General features: G+C 44.0%; 3 protein-coding genes across 7 annotated transcripts; 2 read left to right on the top strand and 1 right to left on the bottom strand.

The window, feature by feature from the left end:
* The first annotated feature begins 664 nt into the window (after positions 1 to 664).
* On the top strand, positions 665 to 9,746 carry LOC114432491 (sodium/hydrogen exchanger 3-like). 2 transcript variants are annotated; one of them, XM_028400523.1, is made up of 16 exons: positions 665 to 1,159; positions 5,504 to 5,806; positions 5,921 to 6,081; positions 6,282 to 6,360; positions 6,440 to 6,617; positions 6,694 to 6,914; positions 7,003 to 7,205; positions 7,285 to 7,374; positions 7,456 to 7,526; positions 7,609 to 7,738; positions 7,822 to 7,970; positions 8,194 to 8,317; positions 8,399 to 8,569; positions 8,678 to 8,732; positions 8,810 to 8,896; positions 8,981 to 9,746. In XM_028400523.1, the coding sequence occupies exons 1-16, from the start codon at positions 844 to 846 to the stop codon at positions 9,274 to 9,276; spliced, it is 2,634 nt and encodes an 877-aa protein (XP_028256324.1). In that variant the 5' UTR covers positions 665 to 843; the 3' UTR covers positions 9,277 to 9,746. The 2 variants fall into 2 exon arrangements, with proteins under 2 accessions (XP_028256324.1, XP_028256325.1); XM_028400524.1 differs by lacking the exon at positions 665 to 1,159 and adding an exon at positions 4,034 to 4,505.
* Positions 9,747 to 9,791: 45 nt separating this feature from the next.
* On the bottom strand, positions 9,792 to 11,398 carry olah (oleoyl-ACP hydrolase). Its single transcript, XM_028400525.1, has 6 exons — positions 10,988 to 11,398; positions 10,769 to 10,907; positions 10,596 to 10,695; positions 10,298 to 10,467; positions 10,145 to 10,227; positions 9,792 to 10,040 (listed from the first exon to the last, which is right to left on the bottom strand). Exons 1-6 carry the CDS (start codon positions 11,115 to 11,117, stop codon positions 9,898 to 9,900), a joined length of 765 nt encoding a protein of 254 aa, XP_028256326.1. The 5' UTR covers positions 11,118 to 11,398; the 3' UTR covers positions 9,792 to 9,897.
* Positions 11,399 to 11,802: 404 nt separating this feature from the next.
* On the top strand, positions 11,803 to 23,183 carry ago3b (argonaute RISC catalytic component 3b). Of its 4 annotated transcripts, none has more exons than XM_028400521.1 (20): positions 11,803 to 11,952; positions 12,147 to 12,451; positions 15,110 to 15,281; positions 15,385 to 15,505; positions 15,580 to 15,788; positions 16,113 to 16,249; positions 16,468 to 16,602; positions 16,742 to 16,829; positions 16,927 to 17,074; positions 17,232 to 17,351; positions 17,433 to 17,555; positions 17,784 to 17,917; positions 18,008 to 18,192; positions 18,308 to 18,467; positions 18,556 to 18,646; positions 18,724 to 18,918; positions 19,102 to 19,236; positions 19,341 to 19,442; positions 19,621 to 19,820; positions 19,909 to 23,183. In XM_028400521.1, the coding sequence occupies exons 2-20, from the start codon at positions 12,433 to 12,435 to the stop codon at positions 20,015 to 20,017; spliced, it is 2,583 nt and encodes an 860-aa protein (XP_028256322.1). In that variant the 5' UTR covers positions 11,803 to 11,952; positions 12,147 to 12,432; the 3' UTR covers positions 20,018 to 23,183. The 4 variants fall into 4 exon arrangements, with proteins under 4 accessions (XP_028256322.1, XP_028256321.1, XP_028256319.1 ...); XM_028400520.1 differs by having other exon boundaries at positions 17,433 to 17,576; XM_028400518.1 differs by having other exon boundaries at positions 17,433 to 17,576; positions 17,751 to 17,917.
* Positions 23,184 to 23,519: the final 336 nt, after the last annotated feature.

Raw genomic sequence — 23,519 nt, 5'->3', positions numbered from 1 at the left:
GGTAAAAAAAATTAATAAATACATATAAAATATTGACCGAGATTAGTACATAACAACATAAGCTGCTTGGCCAGTTACCTTTGAAACCCACACATGAATATACAGAATATGTGTGAACACGAAGTCTAAACCTGGAGGATGCTTTATGTAACACCTGATAAGCTTTTACAAGGAAGGGTTTGGGAAATTGATATTATTATCAGCACCGTTATCAATAGATAGCGTGCACCAATGAATACGTTTCTCTCAGATACCATCAAGGAAGTTTTTAGTAAAGAGGGTTTAGGTAGAGCCAAATATCTCCTGTGTTAAATAGATAAGAATTAATCATTTAAAGGATCCCTCACACCAGGAAACCTGCAGGATATTCTGCTTTATACCATCCAGATTCCATAATCTTTAGTAAGAAAAAATATGAATCCTAAAAGTGGAATTATACACCAAGCTCACATAAAAGTGTGTTATATGTAAAAGAAAGTGTGTAAAAAAGAAACTGCTTCTAATTCTCCACCGGAAAGATTACAGCAGTGAAAGAAATTACAAGAACATCAAATATCCCACTGAATAAAGTGCCCAAACTAGTCAGTCTGGGTTCAAAGTGGGTGGAGATAGATGAGCATCAGAATGGGCTGAGCCTCACCTGCTGTAAAAAGCTGTATCCCTGACAGAGTATAGAGCAGAGTGGGTCACCATGCTTTGGCCAGATAGAGATGTGGATATATCTCAGAACAAAGTGAAAGAGTCTTGAATAGGAAGGAGGAGATGCAGAAACAGGATCACACATTCTGAGGTTCACCTGAGCACTTCATCAACAGAGGCCAAAAAAAAAAAAAAAACAGTTGGATGAGAGACTTTTCCTCAGAAACCATGGCAACGACTTGGCGTTTTGCACTTTTTCTCTGCATGGTACTGGTGGTGTCCACAGGCCCGAGCCTGGGTTACGAGGAGCCACAACCTTTCCCCATGAGTGCAGGTCAGACGGACACCTCAAACTCAGAGAGCGGGACAGACACGGGCCACGAAACGTCCACGGAAGGCGAGGGTGGACATGACAAACCCAACATCACCACCTTGCCTATCGTCACCTGGAAGTGGGGCCATGTCAGCGCTCCGTACCTGGTCGCCCTGTGGATTCTGGTCTGCTGGCTCTGCAAACTAAGTGAGTCCAACATAGCCCACAGAGGCCGGATCCATACAGTATATTTGTTGAAATGTGTGGGTGCAGATTAATGATCTATCTTGTAATTCAATTGAATGTAATTACATTTATATAGCTCATTATATGGCCTGAACCCCCTTAAAAGCAACAGTGTCAGGAAAAACTCCCTTTAACAGGAAGAAACCTTGAGCAGGACATAAGGAAGAACCTTCCAGCTGATAGCCGGCCGGGTAGAGGACTGTATACTATTGGAAAGGGGAACCTGTAAAGGAACAAGGTGCATGAACAGGCTCCGTTAAATTGACCATAGATCACATATAATCCTCAAAATAGCAAATGTTGTCCACTGTAGCAGCCTGTTCCAACTATATACTGTGCTGTAAAACGTGTCAATGTGTAGGCTACCGTTTAAAAAATGTGATGAAGTAATTGATATGTATCAGCTGATCAAAGAGTTCAGGTTGGACCAGGATAAAGCACCTGACCTCTGTTGAAAATCACTCAGATGTCCTACTGTGATCACAAAACAGTGTCATTAGCAATTCTTGTATACATAACAGATTCAAGTGCACTGCAGCAAGGACCATGTACTTTAATGAGTGTGTGTTTGTGTGTGTGCCCTCACTGACACACATATGGGACTGTGATTGACTGTATATGATGCAGGAAGTGAGTGACTGTTTAGATAACCAAGCAATGACATAGGTCAGGCTAAGGTCATTTTTAAGGTTAGTCTGTGTGACTTTTTGCTGAAAAGTTGTTAATTGATAAGTTGATTTACAACATTTTAAAACTTTATATCTGTAATATTGCCAGTGATAATACTCCAGATTCCCCACACAGATCCTATTTTAAAACCTTTAAGCTTTAGAAACATGCTAAGAGTGGATAATGGCAGCATTTACACAAGACATATCTGACGTGCCTGAAGGATCAAACCTTCATTGTTTAAAAGGACTCAGACAGCAGGAAGCTGTGAGCTCATTTACTCATCTTGGTTTGTCAGACAATAGCACCAATTTTATTATGATCATATTTCCTCTTTACTAATTTACAGTGCTTGGTTGTGTCCCTCTGCAGCACAATGGGACAATTTATGTAGGTTGTGAGCTCAGAGCTCATCTCATTCTACATCTCAACATCTTTACAACCCATATATCAACTTTCAGTTTAACATTTACAGTCAGTGTGTTTTCCATGACGTACAAGATGCTATTGTTAATATTACTAACAAACTGCAACCTCAGAGGATAAGAAATAAGACACTCCCACTCCACCCTATTTTGTTGTACTGGATGTCCGGTGGTTTATAATCTATGCCAACATCAGACAGAAAACCTGAGACCTTTGGTGACATTTTGGATGCTGCGTCCGTGGGTTCCGTGTTATTTTTGACCAGAAATGATGAATAATCTGTCCTATTATCTATATTTGACTCCTTAAATATCTTCTGAAGTCACAAATGACATATTTTATTATGACACATGTTACATGGTTTCATGAAAAATAATAATCTTAATAAGCTCCTGTACCTCCCAGTCTGAAAATAACCTTTGTCTGACCTCCCCCTTTTTTCGCCATAAAGTCGACCTCTCTGCACAGAGCTGTGGTCATTTTACAATCATTAAAGGATCCAAGTTAAAGACAAGCCACTGTTTAGCACCATGTATTAGGTCATTTGTTAATAAGGCTGTGCAGACGGTGCAGCTAAATGTTCCTATTAGGATTATTTATAGCATTGAAAATGCCGTTCAGTACAGCTGCTTTAATTATTAAAAGACTATAAGTAACTGCATTTAAGTAACTGCATTTAACAAACAGTGCATCTTATATTTTTGTCTCACACCTGCCAGAGCGCAACCAAATCAAACCAGTTCATCCATTGAGGCCATTGTCCCTTGTCCTTTCTCAAACAGGACGCCACTGCTGGCCAAAGAAAACAACATGTGAACAACCTCAGTCATTCTGTGTGGTGAGAGCAAAGACAGATGTAGAAGCTGTTGTCAGCTGGATGCTCTGAACCAAAAAGAACTGCACGTTCCAATATATATATATATATAAAACCCTGGAAAGTCAGTTTTGTTTTTGGAAATAGTTCAGAACTCTCCAGACTAGATTCTCCCGTTCATGATTTTTAGATAATAGGTAATGTAATAATGTCAGCAAAATGAACCGAGGATTCATTTCTCATGACCCCTTTCTGTCGTCTGAGCAAGGTTAGCTTAGCTAATCCACATTATGTAATGCATCAGAGGAAAATTCATCTGTCGGAGCACATCGTGTGCTGACAGCATGTGTGTAATAACTCTCACTGCCAGTAGGGGGTGACAGACCTCCCCTACGGTAGCTTTAATAGTTGAAGAATCATTACGTTCCTAAACCAGTCAGGTAACGTTAAACTTTAGTAGATGTTAGCCAAACAAGAACCTGAACTTTCTGGGAATTATTTCCAGCAGCGGATTGATACACATTTAGCTAGCTTAGTTTGAGACGGCAGGATGTCTAGGTTTGTTCAGGAGAACGGCCTGCTCTGATATCAGGGGAGTCTTTAACTAGGATTAAGTGACACCAGTGTCAATCATTACTGAGACACAAACTGTGGAAACATACCTGCCTACACACATCTATCAATGACCTCTGCTCTATCACCCAATCATTCATACACACACACACACACACAGAAAATGTGTCATGACAAACTTCAGTGGAAGTGTCAGGAACTGGAAAGTACAACCAAGCAGTGACTAGTAAATGTTTCAAACGTGACTGAATAACCAAAAGGGTTTTTTTTTTGGACATCCGTTCCTCCCCCTTTGTAACACACACAACCTTGGTCATGGAGGAGGTACAGTAGATATAAAAGGCTGAGTCCAGGGTTCTGCACACTGTTCACTGCTGACCGCACAGACTGTGGGAGGATACAAAGTCAGGGGACAGAGAGATGGAGACAAAGTAGTAAAAAAGATAGTAAACACCAGTGAGTCACATAAAAATAAGGAGAGAGGTCTGACTCTGTCCAGCAGTTCAGTCTGGCCCTGGGACAGACAGCTTTACCTCCCTGACATTCAAGGGTTGTACGGGCACGAGACAAAGGACGCTCAAATGGGACACCGTGGAAACATTTGTGTCTGGCTGCTGGGGTCAGTGTTACTGATCTGCATCGTCTTGTCGGTAAAAGGCGAAGCAGCGCGTCAGGAATCGCATCCGATGTCAAGTTCTAATCAGACTAAACAGGAGCACAGCTCGAGCATCACAGGATTATCTATCGTAACCTTTAAGTGGCACCATGTGGAGACCCCTTATCTGATTTTAGTATGGATACTGGTGGCTTTTTTGTGTAAAATGGGTATGTAACAGTAAATGTACAAGTAAGGTACTTTTTTATAAGGAAGATAATTGTGTAGAAAGTTTATTTACCAAAGGTTTAAAGCTCCAAAACATTCTCTGAATGATCAGCTGTTTTTACAATTATTTGTATTTGGCTGCTGTTATATATGGTCAAATTCAAAATGAAAGTCCTAATCCTATTTTTTTGCAAGATCCTACAATCTCAATCACAATATGTTCTTGATTATTTGTTAAGCCTTTTTTCTTGTATCATATGGTCCTAACAACCCTCAGTCAGAAGGTGTGTAGGTGTGTGTGTGATCATCTATCAGCAGACCCAGTCGCTGTCATCACATTGTTTATTGTCACATACCCAGACCAGCCTTTAAAAAAACGTATGACATCATGTTTTTCCTATTACAAAAGTAATCCAATGCAGAAATGACACAACAACATTTGAGGGCTGGTAACTTTATCGCACTGTGCTGTGGATCTATTCCTGTATGTAACAAACAGTGTGACGGGCTCCATGCTGTTCCAGAGGACAGAAGAGCTCCTTCTGTTTTTCCTCCTGCTTGTGCCGTAAATTGCAATAAAATCACTTCATTGAATAATATTTAGAACTTTGTCTAAATGCGTGCTAAATGCTAACACTGACCTTTCACTTGTGCTCTTAGCTTCTGAATCCTTGGGTTAACACAGTGCAGACATGCTAATAATTTCCAACTGCTTTTGAATGGAAAATGTCAGCAGTGTGACCCTGAAATGGTCCATTAGGTTTCATTATTAAATAAGCTTTAGTGACACTTTGCGTGGCCATTAAATGGAGTAACCCTGAGCATAAGTCTGTCTTTAGTTACGCAGAGAGACCTCATACGTCTCTCTGTGCTGGTTAATCATAAAAAGAGATGCCTTCTCAGATGAGTGCAGCTGTTGATCATCAACCTCACAGAAGTTTTACCTTTAAGGCTAAGTTGCAGTGTTCCTCTCCTGTCCTCCTCTCCTCTCCTCTCTTAGTCATCGAGGCCAACCACCATGTCACCACCTACATCCCAGAGAGCGCTCTGCTCATCTGTTGTGGCTTCATCTTGGGTGGGATGGTCTGGGGTGCAGACATGGCGCAGACCTTCAAGCTCCAACCCACAGTATTCTTCTACTTTTTGCTGCCTCAAATCATTCTGGACGCGGGCTACTCCATGCCGAACAAGCTTTTCTTCACCAACCTGGGAGCCATTTTGATCCATGCCATCATTGGGACCTGCTGGAATGCCGCCAGCTTGGGGCTGTCACTTTGGGGTTGTCAGATAGGAGGAGCTATGGGTAAGAGAAACTTCACATGTATTATACTGAGGCACACTCAGAGAGAGGGAGCAGCATGTTCAGGTTTAGCTCATGGATGAAGTCATTAGAATGTGGTCATTTCATGTGCTGCAGGTGACCTGGACATCGGTCTTCTGCAGTACCTCTTGTTTGGCAGCCTGATTGCCGCCGTGGATCCCGTGGCTGTCCTTGCAGTGTTTGAACAGGTCCATGTTAATGAAGTCCTCTTCATCTGGGTGTTTGGAGAGTCGCTGCTCAACGATGGTGTAACAGTGGTAAGTATGCTGTTACATGTTTTGATTTTGTCTAAGAAGCCGTTTGCAGAGACGACCCTCATGGAAAAAAGCACGCCTACAAGACACAAAGGCATTACCCTCAGATGCCTGCACCTCTCTAAAGGCAGTGCGGAGGCCTAGCGTGTCCATCCCAGTAGTTTAAAAGTGTTTCATATGTGCTGCATTTCTTCTTCTTTCAGGTGCTTTTCAATGTATTTGATGCCTTTGTGTCCCTGGGAGGGCCTGCAATCAATGCTGCGGAGATCGTTAAAGGAATAGGTAAGACATGACATGTATTCAATCATGAATAGGAACATAGTGTGTGAATATAACTGTTTGTACATGCTCTTCTTTGCAGTTTCCTTCTTCGTGGTCGCTTTTGGAGGTTCCCTTGTGGGCTTGGCATTTGGCATACTGATCTCACTTCTTACCAGATGCACAAAAAAAGTCCAGATCATTGAGCCAGGCTTCATCTTTGTCTTAGGATACCTCTCCTACCTGACAGGAGAGATGCTCTCCCTGTCCGCCATCCTTGCGTAAGTACTCCATGTCAGTCTGGCTGCAAATGTATTATATATATAGGCATAAATATTCATGTTTGTGTCTGTGCAGGATTACCTTCTGTGGTGTGAGCTGTCAGAAGTACATCAATGCAAACATGGACGAAGACTCTGTCAAGACTGTCAAATATGCCATGAAGGTTTTTGCCAACGGATCCGAAACCATGATCTTTGTGTTCCTCGGCATCTCAGCCATTGACAAGACGATCTGGGTTTGGAACACGGGCTTTATCCTCCTCACCCTCTTCTTCATCTTGGTGTATAGATTTATTGGTGAGTATCTAGTCTTTGCAGTCAGGTTTTATCAGGAGGATCTGAAGTCACGAAGCTGACGCTGTGTGTGTGTATGTGTATACTACAGGTGTGTTTTTTCTCACCTGGATCCTGAACCAGACCAGGCTGGCCCCTGTGGAACTCATAGATCAGGTGATTATGAGCTACGGTGGCCTGCGAGGGGCTGTCGCATATGGCCTGGCTGTACTGCTGGATGAGAATAAAATAAAGGAGAAGAACCTGATGGTCGGCACCACTCTTATTGTTGTGTACTTCACCGTCATCTTGCAGGTAAACATTGACCCGTTTATTAGCAGAAATAGGATGTAAGTGCTGCTTAATACAGATTATTTTGTCTCCCCCGCTGCAGGGAATAACAATGAAACCTCTTGTCACGTGGCTTAAAGTAAAGAGAGCTGAACAGAGCGAGCTCACGTTGTTAGAAAAAGTGCAAAATAAGGTAAATCTCTATATTGCAGAAGTTCTGATCCATCAGTTCAAAGTCCAGCTGTCACTGAGTCTTTCTCTTCTCGTGCTGCAGGCATTTAATCACATCCTGGTGGCCATAGAAGACATATCAGGACAAATAGGACATAACTACTTCAGGGACAAGTATGTGAAGGCTTTTTACAGTTATTTAAATAGTGTTGAATGTTTGTATGAAGCTGCAGTGGTTTGTTTTCTTACTGCAAAGGTGGAGTAATTTTGAGGAGAGGTGGATGTCAAGGTTTCTGTTGAAGCCATCAGTGAGGAAGAACCAGGACCAAATCTTTAACGTCTTCCAGCAGCTGAACCTCAAGGATGCCATAAGCTACGTGACTGAGGTGAGGGTCACGCTGTACGTCCGTCTGTGTTTGTCGCTGTGTTTCAGTGTAATTCAGCCGTTACTCTTATGATGCTGTTGCAGGGTGAGCGCCGAGGCTCGCTGGAGTTTATCCGCAACGAGCATGCTTTCGTTGATTTCAAGAAGAAGTTTGGTGATGACTTCTCGGAGGTCATGCCTTACATCATGGCCAACATGCCCGACAACTATGGTACAATGCCAGCAGACATGAGGTGAGAAAACACACACAACCAGGGAGATGAATACATGGAAATATGAGAATCTCCTATCCAGAAACAGAATCACCTGCTTTAAGCTACTTAGACACTGCCCCCTTGTGGCCACAATCCATCGTTTAGCTCCAGTTCTGCTCAATATTTGACCTTAAATGTTTCAGTACTTCTTTTCTAATGTGATGTTGCCCTAAAAAGCTGACATGATTGGTTCTTCCTGTAGAAGAGACCCTGTACCAACAGTGAGCTTAGAGATGCATGAGCAGACCATGAAGGGTACGAGGGAGAACGAGGACATTGACGCCCACCACCTTCTGGAGCAGCATCTCTACAAGAGCAGAAAGCAGGTACGCATGTTCAAAACACAACACACCGTGGCTCTCCTTGTGCATAAAAGTGACAGTGTCTCCCTGTTTCCGTCTTAACAGCATCGACACAGGTACAGCCGCAGCCATTTTGATGTCAACCAGGATGAAAATGAAGTGCAGGAGATCTTCCAGAGAACCATGAGGAACCGTTTGGAGTCCTTCAAGTCTGCAAAGATGGGTGTCGCTCCACCGAAGACCATCACAAAGCACAAGAAAGAACAGCAGCAGAAGGTCAAAGCCTGAGAATTCATCTCTGTATTTCCTGACATGCATCAAGTGTAAGTCAGACCCTTAATTATGCATAATTATAAGCTTTTATCGCTCCTGTTCCTGCTACAGATGCCAAATGGAAAGTCATCAGACAAGGCTAAAAGCTACCATTCTGGTGATGAAGGTTTGTACATTTCAGTTATATACACTGACAGCACTTAATGGGTCTATTACCAATGAAATGTTCATTTTCCTTTCTAGACTTTGAGTTCTCAGAGGGAGACAGTGCTTCTGGCTATGACCCACATTACGGTTCTGCCCCCACGAGAGTCACCTACAGACCCGGAGGTAAAGTAAAACCCACCACTTTCTTCATTAATCTAAAGCCCTCCAACTCTGCCAGCACTGATTCAGTTATTTCTCCCATACCAGCTGGAATAGAGAACCCAGTCTTCATGCCCGACATAGACCCAGCGGCACCAACTCAGATCCCTCCGTGGCTGGTGGAGGCCGAGCTCGACAGCAACACGGTTGCTCCATCCCAGCGAGCCCAAGTGAGGCTGCCGTGGACGCCCAGCAACCTGCGCCGCCTGGCTCCTCTTCGGATCAGCGCTAACAGCACTGACTCCTTCGTGATGGCCGATGTTCCCACCACGGAGCAGAGGGACGACGACCAGCTGCCACCACCTCCACCTTCTCCTCCGAACAGAGATGACAGCCACTTGTAGCAGTGTTTGATCACAGCTGCCGAAAGACACATAACCTCTCCTCAGAATTTGCACTGCCTGAATATTGACTAGAGAATGTTTTCTTTTCCAAACTCTGTTCTGCGTTTGTAGACGAAACATTGACAGGCTCAATAACCTTTGGGCTCTTCTGTTGTTCCTCAGTAAAAACATGTTGATCATTATCATATATATTCCTCCTCTGGTTTAAAGTAAATCAAACCCTGGAGGAGTTTCTCATCCCTGGATGTGCAGTGCAGATACTGTGTAATAATAGTGACATATGATCTGTTTTAAATCTGTAATCTGAACATGTATTTGTGTGTTTTCTGTGTTAAACTTGACAAGCCAACGGTCTAAACATCACATGTATAATAAAGACATGACATGGACATTATCTAACTCTGACCGACCGGGCTTTGGACTGTATGCTTATAAATGTGTATTTAGGAATAAAAGGGGAAAATTTTTCATCTTTTGTGGAGTTCATTTTCAAGCTAAGACTGTGTGAAGTAGAATTCATTAAAACAAAGAGGAGACTTTATTCCAATAACCTGAGGCGCGACAGTGGAATGATACAGAATGAAATCTCATCTCAAGACAATTAGAAATTGTTCTGCAACATTACAAGTAGTCCATTTCTGATGTTTCCAATTGTTTTGTGACGTAGTCTAAAATTGTTTTTTCATTTGTGGGATCCTTCAGGTAGAAATGAGACCCATCGAACATCCTGATGGTGAAATCTCCTGATGTGACGTCTTTCCAAGCTGTTAATAAAAAAAAAACATGAAGAAAAGAGTGTTTCACTGGGGGCTAAAGATGGCGTCCATCACAAGTTAGGACAAACCCTGCAGGATCTCAGTGAACTGACCTTGTAAATCATGAGGGATGTCGTCCTTGCCATCGAAACATGTGACCGGGCAGGCGAGAAATGGACTGTCCGGCTTGTTACACCTGCAGAAAACTCTTCAGTTACTCACAATCTCACTTTAAATTGAACCGAGCGGAGTTACAAAGAACCCACCTGTAGTTCTCCACAACGTGCAGGTCGGCCTTCAGCGCTGGAAGGAAGAGCTTCAGGACTTCGGGGCTCGACAGCAGCTCAGGAGGAGTCCCTCCAATCGAAATCAACCACTTGAGAAAATCCTCATCTGACAGCTCACTTCTTTTTGGGGCTTTGATACGAGTCTCTGACTGAAAGACAAACAATAACAAATGTTATCATCCTTCCTTCTCCTCGTCAACATTATGTGTGTGACATGTACCTTGTTATAGACCTTGTCCACCTCTTAATAGCAGGTATGTGTATGTGTTTTACTTACAAAAGGTGCAGAAGCTCCAGACAGAAAGATGTGAACAGGTTCAATATTGTGTAATCTCTTCAGAGCATCAGCAACGGCGAAGCTTGTGAAAGCACCAAAACTGTAACGCACCAGAAAATGAAGGTTAACAGATAAAACCTCATCCTGGTAATGTTTAACTGATCTCATCACACCTGTGGCCAAACAGAGCAAACGGCTTCTCCTTCAGCACCGGCAACAGCACGCCAATGACTTCATCCACTATCTGCTGCATGCTCTGGAAGAACGGCTCTTTGGCTCGGCTCTCTCTGCCTGGAAGTTTGACAGCAAACACTGGGAAAGCACAACGAATTAAAACATTTAAATTTCACCTTTCAATCAGAGCAATAATACAAAGGATCAATACGTGTTACCTTCAATGGAGCTGCTGAGGATATTTCCCCAGCGAGCATAATGTATGGAGCCTCCACCTGCCCAGGGGAAGCAGATCAGCCTAGCCGCAGCATCTGGACTCTTCTTGAAGCAGTTGATCACTTTTTCCATCCTGATTTCACAAAACAAGATGATTAAGATTCAAATCGGATGTTTGTGCTTCTATTTACATGCTCCCCATGCTGGAAGCTCCACAATAAACACAAGCATGAAGCTCTCAGGCTGAGCCACTCTTCCTGGTTGTTTTCTTCTGTGGCTCATAGTTACTGCAGCTGTGTGTATTCTGGAGACATCTGCTGTGTGGAGGGAGTAACTCCATGCAACAATAAGGCGCACATGAGTTTGTGTTTACACCCACTCATAAAGAAAAACTGATCTGACAGGACGAGAATGGAAAATTACATCAGCCAAAAGTCTGATATCAGAACATGACGTAAAGAATGTAGAAAAAGTTAACCGGATATGACGTTGTTTTCTATGGTTGGTATTTCCTGACGGATTTCCCTCAATGTAGATGGAGAAGAGAGAGAGAGTCAAGTTAAACAACGTAACAGCAGAAAATCTGCGAATCTTTTCAAATTAAAATGGCAGAAAGTAGCAGAATAATGTAAAATAGAAATGTTAGAAATTAATTAGTACTTCAGCGCAGTTCTTGAGTGTGTATTAATAAAAAAATCAATATAGAAAATACAAAGAAAATCGCTCTCCAGTGCAACGTTTGGCAATTAGCTATTTTGTTGAGCTTTTGTTTTGAAGGGGTGTACCGGAAGTTGGGGTTTCCGTGCAGTGACAGCAAGGGCGGCGTAAGAGTAGATTTCAGACCGGTTCCTCGCCGATACTGAGGAGGACGCCGGGCCGGGGAGCGTACACATATCTGTTTGATAAAGGAGCCGAACCGGATTGTCACGTTAAGATATACGGAACACCGAATCCTGTCACTTCTCGGGTAAATATTTACCGGTATGTCAGACTTGTGTTGCCGCTCGAATGCTAGTTGTCGTTGGCTAAAGCTAACTAACGCTGTTAGCTTACTGACCGTCGCGCTATCCGCGAATTTTTTTATTTTTTTTTTTACAAACTTCGAGTCTTAACTGTCACAAACAATTCAAACTCTGAACCTAACTGTGTTTTTTATTTCAGCTACGACAGAAAGAACGAGAAAGAACGGAGGCGGGGACATTCTGTTCAACTTTGAGCTGTCAGTTTCGGTAAAGCAACTCGGGGGAGAAGACTTCTAGCCCCGGGGGGGACCCCTGAGCGGCCCGGTTCCACATCACCGAACGAAGCCCCCCGGAGAAGGAGAGCGGGGAGCAACGGAGACTTAAGTTAGCAGCGTATCGAGCAACGCATCCTTAAAAAAGAAGTGAAAGTTTGAAGGGATAATCGATCACAGAGTGCCGGGGTCGTCCGGGCAGAGACCTCATGAATGGAAATCGGAACAACAGGTGGGATCCTCGAACTGCTGTGCTAATGTGGTGTTCAGGTGTTGCTGAGTTATTTTGAGACTGCGTCTTCACGCAAGTTTGACTCCAGCGACTGAACACTGGGGGAAGATTTTGCTTGAGCCGTAATGATTGTTCGTGTTTTCTGGTTATCACGGTGCAAAAGCCGGAAATAAAAAAAATCCCCCCCCCAGTGAAAACTCCCAGCTGCGGCTCACAGACACCGCGGTGTCCGTCTCTACAGCGCTGTTTACCGGTCACTTTTCCGCCCATTAAACTGGCCCCACTGGTTTCTTGTATTGCTTACGTCACGCTTTGCCGGTTGTCAGAGGCAGGTGGTGATCCCGTCAGGTGTGCGTGAAGCCTGAGAGCTGGCTATCTTCCAGGGTCGTGGCGTTTGTGTCATATCCGCTTGAAGGGCAGCCTTTCACGCCAGCTGCTGCCATAGTTACTCCAACTTGTTGAATAATGCTCAGTTATCCGGCTGCCTGTGTTAATTACAAATCAACTGAGCATCAGTCAGTTTGCCGTGTTGCCAAGGGGGGCACACAGTTTGAGAGTCACAGCTTGTGTATAATTGATGTTGTTGGGGCCAAGTGGCAGGGAAAGAAAAGGGCTTAACTGAAACTGAGCCACACTTTCTCCAGCTGCTCTACACACTTCACTGTAGTAGCTCATGTGGATCAAGCAGTGTTGGACTAACTCAATGTGCCATTAATTGTCAGCAGCATTAAGACACACAGCCTTTAATTAAAAGACATGCATATTACAAGACGCTATTCAAATCAGAGATGTCCCAATACAGGTTTTATTATATTTCAGAAGCATGAATCTGACTACTAATAGTTTAAGCACAGATATGAGGGACCCTCTTTCTCTTTTTCTCCACAATCCCTTATTTTGACGTGCAGTTGATTCTGTAGACTCTACAGCACCAAAAAATGGTTACACTGCTGTACGCGGCAAAAATGGCATCTAAAAATAAGTTATTTCCCACTCACAGCCTGAATCCCCCAAAAAACACTTATTAAATTTCTAAGGATCCAGTGTAAAGTTGCAAAATCCATTGGGAGAGGAGTACTGTGTCATATTTGTAGTTTTTGTATAGGTTTTGCAGGGTTCTGGTGAATTTGTCTGCACATAATATCAAGGCTTTAAAATGTTTGGTCTGTGAAGTTCTAGAGGTTAAAGCCACATTTTCTTTAATAGTACAGTTTAAGCTTGAGGTATTTCTAGTCACTAGTGTTGTGAATTGACCTTGGAACTCTACCGTATTGCATCAGTGGAGTATTCTTCTTAAAGAGCGTGGGTTGAATGTCAGCCCTGTGTGGGCTGCCACGGGTTGTGCGGTGCATTTATATGATGAAGCAGCCTGATAAGTGGTCATTAATCTCTCCATTGTCGCTCAGGCTACAGTGAACCCTTGTGTTTTTGGGTCATTACCGGTGCAGCAGCTGCTAGCAGTCCTCATCCAAGCCGAGGATGTCTTCCATCTTCCTTCAAAGAGAAGCTTTTTTTTACCTATTAAGAATTAAAAACTTGAAATTTATTCTTAAAAGATGTCTTTTTTTTTGGTCTCTGCAGACAAATCAGTGTGTGCCTGTTTTTCCTCCTCCTGTCAGCATGCCTTTAGTTGCCATGGAGAAACTGTAGCAACATGGGTGCCATTGCTATGGTGACGGCACATGGGAGGAAGCGACCTGTGGGGACGCGGCAGCAGAAAGTGCCGTCTTTTTTAGTGAATAATTTCTGCTTATGACACATAAGGGTCGGCTGCTGACCCTGACATGAACCCACGTCCTGATAGAGTTGTCCTCACGTCATGGCCATATTCATTATTCACTGTGTAATGGTTTAATTTTTTTTTATTAGCTTAAGTTCTGTATATGTGTACGTGTTGACTTTATGTCATTTTGTTCATTGTGCTTCTGTCTGTATGGATCCTCTGAGTCATATTTGTGGAAATTGTGTGGCTGTGTGATGTCGGTATGTATTTATTTTTTTTTGCTGAGTACTTTCCAGTTTGGCATTTATGAAAATTGATGTCAAATTAGCGTCGCGTGTCACTCGCCTACTCCTCCTCCTCCTCCTGTCTAGCAAAGGCCATGTCAGTCAAGAGAAATCTGTGACCGCCAAGCTGGTCTTTATTTCAAAATGTCACTCAACTCTGTGACCTTTGTAAATGGTCATTATCAGATTGAGATGTGGGGAAGGCAGCACTCGCCTGTTTGTTTCAGTTTTGACTGTTTAATATGAGGCAATTTTTTTTTTAACATCCCTGACCATCTTCAGTCCTTGCATGCTTTGTCACTTTCCTCCCGTCTAACCACATCCTTCCTCCACCTTGTCATCTTTTTCATAGATCTCAGCTTGTTTGCAAGGGTGAACCACATTTGTTATTACTGGTTCTTAGTGGTTTTCAGTTGTTAAAGTGTTGCAACACTGATTATTGTGAATAACAGAAATACTTCTGATGGTCTAGAGACAATATTTTATAAGATTATGTGCGACGTTGCTCAAAGAAAAAGTTACTGAATGAACCTTTTTTCTGTCCTCTACTCAGGTTGTTGTCATTTATCAGAGTTACTCTTGGAGTATTTATTTATCTCATTAACACCGAGTGTGGCGACCATTTTTATTTTTCTGCTTTTGCTGTTGTAGGAGCCGTTGGAGCACAAGCCCTGTTTTCGTTGCCACGGCGACCCGGCTATGGCACCATTGGGAAGCCCATCAAGCTTCTGGCCAACTGCTTCCAGGTGGAAATCCCCAAGATTGACGTCTACCTGTACGAGGTGGACATCAAGCCGGACAGATGTCCTCGACGTGTCAACAGGTAACGAAGAAAAAAAAAGAAGCCTTCATCGTTTTACATTGTTCATTTTTAATGAATTGATCGGTTACAATATGTAATATCCATGTCATGGCTATGTTTCCAGGGAGGTGGTGGACTCCATGGTGCAGCATTTCAAGGTGACCATCTTTGGTGACCGCATGCCTGTTTATGATGGGAAGAGAAGCCTCTATACTGCGAGCCCCCTTCCCGTCGCTACTGCTGGGGTAAGAGTGCACATCCCATCTACTTCACCACCGATACAGAGTTTCACCTGCTCATGAAAGTCAAACTCCCTCAGGTTGATCTGGACGTCACCCTGCCAGGTGAAGGTGGGAAGGACCGCCCCTTTAAAGTGACCATTAGATTCGTGTCATTGGTCAGCTGGCACATGCTGCACGAAGTCCTGACAGGACGCATCACGTCTGAACCACTGGACCTGGAGAAACCTCTCAGCACTAACCCTGTGCATGCTGTGGATGTTGTGCTTCGACATCTGCCCTCCATGAAGTGAGTTCCCTCATAACTGAACATAAAAGGTTTAGGGTGAGAAAGCATGAGTGTGGTATTTATATATATATATCCCCAGGTGGATGTATTTTTAGTGCATTAGATGGCTTAAATGGGATTTAAATTCAACACAGAGATTTGAATTAAAAGCCTTTTTATGTAATCTGCCTCAGGTTGTGTGATTCCATTATCCAAAATAGCTTTCAGTAACATGAACAAAAACCTTTTTAGCTGTGGTTAGTAGCTCAGAGCTGGGGAAATGAAACTTCCAGCCACACTGGAAGTTTTATTTTTGTACTCTGCTCACCTCTGCATCCTCACCAGGTACACCCCTGTTGGCCGATCCTTCTTCTCCTCCCCAGAGGGCTACGACCATCCGCTAGGTGGAGGGAGGGAAGTTTGGTTCGGCTTCCATCAGTCAGTACGCCCAGCCATGTGGAAGATGATGCTCAATATTGATGGTGAGTACAGACAGTGAAACCATTACTTTAAGATTTGTTACATTCTTTAGAAAGTGGCCAGAAAAAGGCATGTTTGACTGGTTGTTGTGTTTCTGTTATTGCTGATGATACAATGCTATAAATGCTCATCTGAAATGTGCCCTGTGTGATAAATGTTTCTAAATGGATGGATCATCCTCGGCTCTAATACATGTTGTTCCCATCCTGCCTTGTTTCAGTGTCAGCCACTGCTTTCTATAAGGCCCAGCCTGTCATTCAGTTCATGTGCGAGGTCCTGGACATTCACAACATTGACGAGCAGCCGCGCCCTCTCACTGATTCGCACAGGGTCAAGTTCACCAAAGAGATCAAAGGTATGCCTCCATGGAACGCCAGCCCCGGGTTGTTTTTAACCACAGCCCTGCACTGTGTGTGTGCTGAAGGAAGCTCCCGGCAAACGCTCTGTATGTGTTGAGAGCTTGTTTGATGCAAGCGTGTCCACTCTTCTCACAGGTCTTAAAGTGGAAGTGACACACTGTGGAACCATGCGTAGGAAGTACAGAGTATGCAACGTAACGCGGCGCCCTGCCAGCCTCCAGACGTATGATTCTGAATCGCACCACAGTAGCTGTTGACTATCAAAGCTGTCGCCTGTTTACAATAATGAAAGGACGTTCTTGTCACTTTCAAATCCACAGATTTCCATTGCAGCTTGAGAACGGTCAGACAGTGGAGCGCACTGTGGCCCAGTACTTCCGGGAGAAATACAACCTGCAGCTGAAATATCCCCATCTGCCATGTCTGCAGGTGGGCCAGGAGCAGAAGCACACCTACCTGCCTCTGGAGGTAAGTCGAGTCATGTAACCCTGCAGCTTCTTGTTCCACATGCATTTTTATATCACATGTTTATTGGACATTTTAACCATTGGGGGTCTACCTTGGTGTGTTCATGGACAGAAAACCAATAAGGTTCTGGTTAATGTTTTTATTTTTGGTCTTGTAGGTGTGTAACATTGTTGCTGGACAGCGCTGTATTAAAAAACTCACCGACAACCAGACATCAACCATGATCAAAGCAACTGCGCGGTCTGCCCCGGACAGACAGGAGGAGATCAGCAGGCTGGTGAGTGTCCCGACTTTTAAGTAAATACTAACACATCATACATCTTGATCTTAAGTTTAAAAAACTCTCTGCTCCTTCCAGGTGCGGAGTGCGAACTACGACGCCGACCCGTTCGTCCAGGAGTTTCAGTTCCGCGTGCGAGATGAGATGGCTCAGGTGACGGGTCGTGTCCTGCCAGCCCCCATGCTGCAGTATGGCGGCAGGGTGAGCGCTGAGGCCTTCATGGTACCTTCCCCTTTTAAATCATACTTCATACACGTGTGTGTCTGCATGATTATCGTGAAAATGTGAACATTTAAGGAATGATCAGCCTATATAATCAATATGTCCTGAGCTCACACTTGCTGCATGAATCCTTTTTTTTTGTCCTTGTATTGTATGCGTTTGTGCACCTGCCAGCCCCAGCAGATCAACCCTGCACTATCGTTGCAGAACCGCACGGTTGCCACACCCAGCCATGGGGTGTGGGATATGAGGGGGAAGCAGTTTCACACCGGAGTAGAGATCAAGATGTGGGCCATCGCCTGCTTTGCCACCCAGAGGCAGTGCAGAGAAGAGATCCTCAAGTGAGAGAGCGCCTGATCTTCATACCACAGTTTATTATTACTATACATAAACCACACAGAATTGACTTCATCTTCCAAAAATCCATTCAGGAGCTTCACCGATCAGCTGCGGAAAATCTCAAAGGATGCTGGGATGCCAATCCAAGGGCAGCCATGTTTCTGTAAATACGCCCAAGGAGCTGACAGTGTGGAGCCCATGTTCAGACACCTGAAGAACACCTACGCCGGACTACAGCTCATCATCGTTATCCTTCCTGGAAAAACACCCGTCTATGGTACAGAAATCTTTGTTTACAAACTTCATGCAGCATCAAAAAAGATCCTAAAACATAATTAAATAACTGTAGAGCCGCTTTAACTCTGTGAAATGATGTGCCTTCTCTAACACAGCTGAGGTGAAGCGAGTGGGGGACACGCTTCTCGGCATGGCCACGCAGTGCGTGCAGGTGAAGAACGTGGTGAAGACGTCCCCTCAGACACTCTCTAACCTCTGCCTCAAGATCAACGTCAAACTGGGAGGCATCAACAACATCCTGGTTCCACACCAGCGGTAAAATCACAAGCTGAAGCAACTTTACTTGGTTACTCTGTGACAGATTGTCTAAAAGATCATTTGTTCTGTCCTCGCTTCCATTCAGACCCTCCGTGTTCCAGCAGCCTGTCATCTTCCTCGGGGCTGATGTCACTCATCCTCCTGCAGGAGATGGGAAGAAGCCATCTATTGCAGCTGTGAGACTTCAGTTCTTTGTGATTGATTCTTTTTGTTTTTGTTTTGTTTTTAACACTGCTACTCTTCTCTTATACAGGTAGTTGGCAGTATGGATGCCCACCCCAGCAGGTATTGTGCTACTGTGCGGGTCCAGAGGCCCAGACAGGAGGTTATTCAGGACTTGGCTTCTATGGTGCGTGAGCTCTTGATTCAGTTCTACAAATCAACTCGCTACAAGCCCACCAGGATCATCTTCTACAGGGACGGAGTGTCAGAGGGCCAGTTCAGACAGGTGGAAGCCTTCTCTGTAGTTTTCCTGAGAACTCAACTCGGCAAATAAAGTTTTATTCATCACGGATTGAGATTTTCTCTATAATGATCAAATACAAAAAATGCTGTCAGGGTTGTTAAACTTGCCCGACCTGCCCAAGTATCCTTTGTGTGTGTTAACCGGTCTGGGTTTATGTGTGTGCAGGTGCTGTATTATGAGCTGCTGGCCATCAGGGAGGCGTGCATCAGTCTAGAGAAGGAATACCAGCCGGGGATCACCTACATTGTCGTGCAAAAACGGCATCACACGCGCCTCTTCTGTGCAGATCGCAATGAGCGCGTGAGTTCCGCTTTGTTTGTGTGGATGGTAGAACCCTGGGGCTCTATTTCTGCTTTGAGTTAAATGACGCTCTCATTTTCTTACATTATGTTTTTAATTACCAGGTTGGACGAAGTGGAAACATTCCTGCCGGCACCACTGTGGACACGGACATCACCCACCCGTACGAGTTTGACTTTTACCTCTGCAGTCACGCTGGGATCCAGGTGAGAATATGCCAACTGAATCAGTGCACTGCGTGCTTTACAGACGATTATCATCGTCACCTGAGCAGCCATTAGAGAAGTTACTCTGCGCTGCTAATTTGAGCTGCTCACTGTTTGTCCTCTCCATGGAGCTGCGTTCTCCCCGGGGTGTGATTAACTGTTGCTTTCCTCCCCCCAGGGTACGAGCCGGCCTTCCCACTACCACGTACTGTGGGACGACAACTGTTTCACCGCAGACGAGTTCCAGCTACTCACCTACCAGCTGTGCCACACCTACGTCCGCTGCACGCGCTCCGTTTCTATCCCAGCACCGGCGTACTACGCCCACCTGGTGGCCTTCCGCGCTCGCTACCACCTGGTTGACAAAGAGCACGACAGGTAGGTGGATCTGGTTAAATTCCTGCAGCCTGCAGGTCTGACTCTGCATCAATCTGTCGTCTAACCCTAAACCTTCCCCCCTCCACAGTGCGGAGGGCAGCCACGTCTCAGGGCAGAGTAACGGGAGGGACCCCCAAGCACTGGCTAAGGCGGTTCAGATTCACCACGACACACTGAGGACCATGTACTTCGCCTGAACCCCCCTCCAGCTTTCCCAGCCCAGTCTTAATGCCTGGCTCCTGCTGGCCACCTCCAAGCTGGAGCAGCGTAAGGTCGTCAGAGAGGAGTATAGCAACATTATGCAAATGCTGAAACCAGCCAATCTCTTTCGAGGCGAGGATTGTTTCTCCTTTTTAGTCATGTCCTCACTTTCCAGGTTTGACAAAGCTCACAGTTTTCTTTCTTTTTTTTTTTAACCTAAAAACTGATGATTCTGTTGGTGCATGGGTGGAGTAACCAGTGAGGACCTGAATGGCTTTGTAGCCTCACGTTGAGCCTGAAGTCACTGGTTTCTGTCTGATTTACATGTTTGTTTGTGTGTGCTTTTCAGTTGTGTAGATCACATATGTGTGTGTGTGTTATTTCCTCTGTTGGCGAAATGGCGGGCTGCCTTAGCGGTTACTCTTCTGTCTTTAAAGCCAGTAAGAAGCTGCACTCTACCAACCCAGACACTGAAGAAATGTTAATGTTTTTTAAAAACAAAGCCACCACAGCCATTCTTTGAAGCACCGTGTGTTGCTTGTTGCCTTACCGTGAGGCGAGGACTGTTAGAATACAATGCCATGGCCACAAAATGGACAATTTTAAGCTTTTCTTCACTCATAGTTCAGCTTGGTACCGAGTGTTATACCAAACGTCTTCATTGTGTGTTTTATTCGTGCTATTTATGAGTTTTTCCATTTTTTTAGCAATAGAACACAGAAACCTTTAAATTTTACATTAGAATCTGACCAATTACTCCTTCGGTGCAATAAGGTGTTGTTGCAGAGAGAGCGGAATTTTGCGTGTCTAAAAAAGATTTGTTATGGCAAGTGACAATGAAGTGGGATTCAGGAATGTACAGTATTTGACATTCTTGTGAAGCAGTGGGGCGGATGGATCAGTCCTGAGGTCCGATGGTGGTTTGGAGCGATTAAACAAAAAGTGCCTGAGCTGGTCGGAGGGAAGGTTATTATTTTTATGGTTATGATGGTTTGGATGCCTCTGTTAGGAACCTGACAAGATGGTGGTGGACGTAACAGCCAGATGAGTGTGTTTTGTTTTCTCTTGATCACAAAATGTTGTTTGATTTGAAGAACACACAACACAACAGGACTGTGGTTATATTCACAAAGGTCTCAATCGTCCTCATTTCTATCCTCTGAATCACTGCCCAGTTGAGCTTCACTGCCTCAGCCTTATTTTGTAGATTTATGTGCTCATGAGAAAACAAAATGTGGATACAGAGCGGGTGTTAGACGTCTACCTTTGTCCTTAACAGGTTGCATTTTTTCAGGCAGAGCCTTCATACTAAGAGTCTTTATCACCAAGAGTCTAAAACCCAAAGATATACGAGGGCAGATGAGTTTGAAGGAGACACGACAGCTCGGGGCTGGTATGAGGTGTCCATAATTAGCCCGTTCAGGTGAAATGATCAGAGTGTCTTGGCTGGATCTGTGGCCCAAAGCTTGTGTTGAATCTGTTGGTTTTCTGCGTACCTCTAAGTTCAGCTCAGCCTTCTTGCAGGTTCTGTTTCCTCCTCCTGAATGGCCCTTAAATGTAGGAGGTTCAGCGGTGGACTAGTTCTTTAGGTGGAAATATGTGTCTTCAATCACATGAAGAGTTATACGGCATGTTGTGACTCCTCTTTTTCTACTTTAGGCTGCTAACAGAAAACCTTAAATACACCTTAAAATGACTGGAATCACTGCAGCAGGAGTTTGTGATTTCTGTCAGACTGTCATCGTTTCATTTCAGTCACCATCCTGCTGCTTGGATGCAGAGGTTGTTTTTTTTTTTTTAGTTAAACACAGATAAAACCTTCATCACTTGGACCAACATGTGTCTGGTCAAGGTGTAAACTCAGCCTTTACAGCATCGTGCTGATGAGCTGCTCGCAACGTGTCACCAGAACCAAACAATAGCTGCTAGAAGGTAATGTTCAGTACTCATCAGATATACATACAGAGAGGATTTTTTTACTGCACTTAAAGATGTACGTGTCACTTATCGGAGCAGCTCGGTGTCTGCTGTCAGTTCCTTAACGTCAGACATCGCCAGCATGTGGTTTTTACTTGAAGGATGGTCGGTCTCCAAGAGCCTGATGCCACGTACATTAACTCGACCTCAGTGTCATCAGATGCCTTTTTCCTCACAGAAGGAGAAATATTTATATTTAAAGATATTAATGCACATACCACTTATTTTTTCTAACAAAGTCCTATCTGAAGATAATATCGTAGAGATGATTTTTCCAAATTTGAAATTGCAGTAGGTTTACTTAATGTGTTTGCATTGATCTGCTATGTGTGTGTGTGGAGGTCTGTTGTGTTGAGATGAATCCTCCTCGGCCTGTGAACACACTTTATCATCTCGGAGAGCTGATGGAGGAAGTGATGACGGGGGTTAGATGGACTGATACGTCCTGTTACAGACTGTGCCTTTCCTGACGGTGCTGAGTTAATCAAAGACAGTCTACAATAATAATAAGTATATATTGATACATGACTTTACTGTAAGGTGTGAGTGTGTATTTTTGTGTGTGTGTTTGTACCTCTGACTTATGCCAAGAACACAAATTATGCAGAACTGATCCGTTTGGAGATGACAGGACCAAAACAAAGGAAACAGGCCTGTGGGGGAATCGTTTTTAGTTTTTTTTTATTTCTACAACAACATTTCTAAATAAAATAAACCAGGCAAACACTCACAACGCTGTAGGTGACAAGTTTCTTAGTTATGTAGCATTATTTATTTAACTGTATTTACTGCCTGGGAAGACACACGTGTTTAATTTATGTGTCAATGGACGGCAATAATGAAGCAAAGTTTCTGTGCAATCGGGCCCTCTGTGTGTGTGTGCATGTTGCTGTCCAACTCTTCATGGTTTTATTATATTTTAGTTTTTCTGATGTGAAATTCAGACGTTTACAGACTGCGAGTGCCCGTCTCCCCACAGAGATCAGTCTTCTCTGTGCTCGGCTGCATATCATAAAGACGAATAAAGTTTGGGTTTCACGGTTTATTATAATGTTTTTGCCTGTTTATGTAATTTTAGAAGTAAAAATGTTTTTTTTTGTCTTAACACTCACCTGAACCTGGTCCTACGTTGAGCCTTTTTATTTGTCATATTTAATTTTTTGGAATAAATACTCTATGTGTAAATCCTGTGATGTCACATTATTAATATTTCAAATGATCACTTGACACAGATCACACGCGTGCTTCATTATTTCAGACAGGAGATAGCTGGCGGGGTGTGTTTATCAGTCACTGTTTGAGGTCCTGTCGCACGTTATAATCTCACCACTGTGTGTGTGTGTGTGTGTGTTTACACTTCCGACGCTCATAACTCCATATTAGTTCTGCAGCAAGCGGTTTGCACTTCCTGCTTATGTTCCCTGGGCTTTAATTGCATCAACCCCCATAAAACTCTCAGCTTTGATTAAACAGCGCCCTCGCTGCACTGTCAAGTCAAAGAAAAAGGAAATTTAAGCAGCG

The sequence above is a fragment of the Parambassis ranga genome, chromosome 2 (genome assembly GCF_900634625.1).
Source record: "Parambassis ranga chromosome 2, fParRan2.1, whole genome shotgun sequence".
NCBI lineage: Eukaryota > Metazoa > Chordata > Actinopteri > Ambassidae > Parambassis > Parambassis ranga.
The sequence above is the reverse complement of the archived record's forward strand: the minus strand, read 5'-3'. Positions and strand labels throughout refer to the sequence as shown.

Excerpts from the sequence above, each read along its gene's own strand:
- LOC114432491 (XM_028400523.1), top strand. The coding sequence starts at position 844 with ATGAGAGACTTTTCCTCAGAAACCATGGCAACGACTTGGCGTTTTGCA. Across the intron at positions 7,206-7,284 it reads ACTTCACCGTCATCTTGCAG|GGAATAACAATGAAACCTCT; the intron begins GTAAACATTGAC and ends CCCCCGCTGCAG. Across the intron at positions 8,733-8,809 it reads CTACCATTCTGGTGATGAAG|ACTTTGAGTTCTCAGAGGGA; the intron begins GTTTGTACATTT and ends TTTCCTTTCTAG.
- olah (XM_028400525.1), bottom strand. The coding sequence starts at position 11,117 with ATGGAAAAAGTGATCAACTGCTTCAAGAAGAGTCCAGATGCTGCGGCT. Across the intron at positions 10,908-10,987 it reads CCTCAGCAGCTCCATTGAAG|TGTTTGCTGTCAAACTTCCA; the intron begins GTAACACGTATT and ends GTGCTTTCCCAG. Across the intron at positions 10,228-10,297 it reads CACGTTGTGGAGAACTACAG|GTGTAACAAGCCGGACAGTC; the intron begins GTGGGTTCTTTG and ends AGTTTTCTGCAG.
- ago3b (XM_028400518.1), top strand. Across the intron at positions 18,468-18,555 it reads ATCCTGGTTCCACACCAGCG|ACCCTCCGTGTTCCAGCAGC; the intron begins GTAAAATCACAA and ends GCTTCCATTCAG. Across the intron at positions 19,443-19,620 it reads GCAGTCACGCTGGGATCCAG|GGTACGAGCCGGCCTTCCCA; the intron begins GTGAGAATATGC and ends TCCTCCCCCCAG.